Source organism: Octopus sinensis, unplaced genomic scaffold, assembly GCF_006345805.1.
Source record: "Octopus sinensis unplaced genomic scaffold, ASM634580v1 Contig16298, whole genome shotgun sequence".
Taxonomy (NCBI): domain Eukaryota; kingdom Metazoa; phylum Mollusca; class Cephalopoda; order Octopoda; family Octopodidae; genus Octopus; species Octopus sinensis.
In genome coordinates, this window is record NW_021834259.1 from 14,031 (window position 1) to 17,500 (window position 3,470).

Genomic DNA, 3,470 nt, shown 5'->3' on the forward strand with positions numbered 1-3,470 from the left:
CTCTCTTTGTTTTTCTATATTCTTCACCTCTCCCATTCTCCCTCTCTACTTACTCTCCACACAGTCTTCATCTTTCACATCCTCTCCACCTTCCATTTGTTTTAACTACCCACCACCCCTATTGCACTTCCTCACCACCCTCTCAGCCCCCTAGTTACACGACACAACACCTATTAGCATCACCTCTAGACTACCACCACCACCACCACCACCACTGCCACCTGATTCACTGTAACACACACCGCCACACTTTCCATTTATTCTCCACCCCGTCAATTGCTCTTCTTCTTCTTCTTCTTCTTCTTCCTCTTCTTCTTCTTCTTCTTCTTCTTCTATTTCTATTTCTATTTCCTCTTCTTCTTCTTCTTCTTCTTCTTCTATTTCTATTTCTATTTCCTCTTCTTCTTCTTCTTCTTCTTCTTCTTCTTCTTCTTCTTTTTCTTCTTCTTCTTCCACTTCTTCTTCTTCCTCTTCTTCTTCCTCTTCTTCTTCCTCTTCTTCTTCCTCTTCTTCTTCCTCTTCTTCTTCCTCTTCTTCTTCCTCTTCTTCTTCTCTTTCTTCTTCTCTCTTCTTCTTCTTCCTCTCTTCTCTTCTTCTCTTCTCTCTATTCTTCCTCTCTTCTTCCTCTTCTTCTTCTTCTTCTTCTAACAACAACAACAACAACACAACAACACAACAACTACTACTCTACTACTACTACTACTACTACTATGCTACTGCTGCTGTTGCTGCTGCTGCTGCTGTTGTTGCTGCTGCTGCTGCTGCTGTTGCTGCTGCTGCTGTTGCTGCTGCTGCTGCTGCTGCAACTACTGCTGCTGCTGCTGTAACTGTTGCATATACTGCTGCTACTGGTGCCACAGTTGTTGTTGCTGTTGTTGCTACTATGCAGAGCTTCTCTCGTCGGCCATTACTCTCTTTGCTCTCCTCATCCCCCTCAAATCCTCTTCTTTCGATGTTTACCCCCTCTTTCTCTTTCTTTCTCTCTTTCTCATTCTTTCTCTCTCACTCTTTTCCTCTCCTTCTCTCCTCTCTCGCAAATCCTTCTCTCTCTTTATGCTCACTCATCTTCTCACCATTCCTCGCATTCATTCCTTCACTCTCTCATTCTCTTTTCTCCTCGCCCTTCTCCTCGCCCTTCTCCTCCTCCTCCTCCACCTCTTCCTACCTCTGCCCCTCTTGCTCCTTCCTATCTCAGTGATATACACATTCATGCGCACGCGCACGCACATGCAATGAGGAAAAGCGAAGAACAGAGAGAGGGAGAAAAATAACCGATATTCTCTCAGACACACAGACACACAGACACACGCACATCCATATTCATATGCATACACACACACACACACGTATGTAAACACACATATTTGTACACATGTGCACACATGTACACATCTACGCGCACAGTTTCCAACCTCAATAAGTGACTCTCACTCACTCTGTCTGTCCGTCTGTCTGTCTGTCTGTCTGTCTCTTCTCTCTCTCTCTCTCTTCTCTTCTGTTCCTCCCCTTCCTTTTCCCTCAGTCTCTCTCTCTGCCTCTCTCTCAATGGACTCTCCCGCAAGATATGGAGAACAGGATTAAAGTGGTGCGCGATGTAAGCGCCTTTTCGGGGTCCTTTCCTCATACTGACCCTCGGATTTTCCTGTCGGTCAGCAGGGACAAGAAGAAATACTGTCGAGGGAGATTGTAAGGTCGGCTGCTACGCCAGGGAAGAACGAAGACGATACACATAACACTCATTCAAACACATACACAGCACACACGCACATAGTTACATATATACACTTTCTTAGACACTCACACATAGATGTATGTATGCACACTGACAAAGACACAAACACAGACATAGAAACAGACAAACATACACGCACACACCGTCATCTGCAATCTCCTTCCTTCCATTCGGGCGAACGAGGAAGGAGGACGCCGTTCTTTCTTGTTTAATATGGCCGGTATAGCAACAGCAACGGTTCACATAGGATGTAATATCTGTTTCAAACATGGATTTACGAGTGGATGGTTATAGCTGCGAAGGTGGCCCACCGCCGCCTGAACCGCGTTCTAGGAAAATGTCTCTGTCACCTTGGGATATGGGTGGTATTAGCAGTGGTATTGGAATGGGTTTCGGTTTGTATCGGCCCCGTCGTCCGAGCTACCTTTATGCAACGCAAGTCAATCGACAACGGAGCGAGAGCTATCGACATGCTGTACGCAGGGAGAATGCTGATGTCCTTGAACAGACCGATGATTTCATTGACGGAATGCTTCAGAGAAAGCGTAAAGAAAGCTATATGAAAGCAACCCGAAAAATTGAGGATGTCGAATTAGAATCGTTCCAAAATAGATTGACGGCGCCCGAATTGGCACTAAAGCCGGGCGAAGTGCAGAGAAATAGCAGTTTGGTAAGTAACAGTACAAAGAAGGAGAGGCGGAAACCCAAGCGTGACACACGCAATTCTCACGTCGTGTTTCAGGAACCCGAGGAGAGTGCTTGTCCAAGTGAAGACGGAACTATTGCACCATTTGTTGTGTTCACTTTTAAAAAGAACCTCGTGCTGATTTGTATCAGCTTCATTTTAACTTTCTCGGCATTTTGCGCGATTCAAAACCTGCAGTCTTCCATCAATTCCGAAGGATACCTGGGTATAATTTGCATGAGCTGTGTGCATGGCATGATGTTGGTCACCTGTCTGGCAGCCCCATCCATTATCAATAAACTAACTGCCAAGTGGGCCCTCGCCCTGGGGATGTTCTGTGACATTGTATGGGTGGGAGCAAACTTTCATCCACTTTTCTACACACTCATCCCCAGTGCCTTGCTGGCCGGGTTCGGACAGGGTATTTTGTGGCGCGCTGAGGTTTCCTATATCCTCAAATTGGCTTTCGATTCCGCCCGCGTACGGAAGGACATTCTTGAATACGAGATCTTCCGGTTTCATGGAATTTTCTTAGCTTGTTTCCAAACCACACACATCTGGGGCAACTTGATTTCCTCATTAATTCTCAGTACCTCCTCCAAAAAATCACCAACTCTTAAAATAGATGATGTTCAGACTAATCAATGTGGTGTTCTGGATTCATGTTCCCATGATAACGTCCTTTACGGGAAACATTTGTTACAATCCAACAAAGACGGTAAGTACTTGCACTTTTTATATTTCAATTATTATTATTATTATCATTATTATTGTCATTATTATTACTATTATTATTATTATCATTATTATTGTCATTATTATTATTATTATTATTATTATTATTATTATTATTATTATTATTATATTATTATTATCATCATCATTATTATTGATTTGATTCAGGTTCATTCTTAATTTATGTGGGTAGCGGATTACTACCTGTAACCTTAGGTATCCGCAAACTTTCAATAGTCTTTCAAGTGCTTAAGAACCTCCTAATAATCTTTCCTGGTCCCTAAGAGGCAAACTTTCTGTAGAAGCTCTACAGGACTT

The 3,470-nt window shown here is 43.5% G+C and overlaps 1 protein-coding gene across 1 annotated transcript in view; it reads left to right on the forward strand.

The window, feature by feature from the left end:
* Window positions 1-1,419: 1,419 nt before the first annotated feature.
* The window catches only part of LOC115230748, a gene marked incomplete at its 3' end in the record, with an annotated part of 3,060 nt that continues 1,009 nt past the window's right edge, over window positions 1,420-3,470 (forward strand). Inside the window, exon 1 of the mRNA XM_036499789.1 lies at window positions 1,420-3,135. Coding sequence (XP_036355682.1) covers window positions 2,001-3,135 — 1,135 coding nt within the window. The remainder of the gene's footprint in view (window positions 3,136-3,470) is intronic.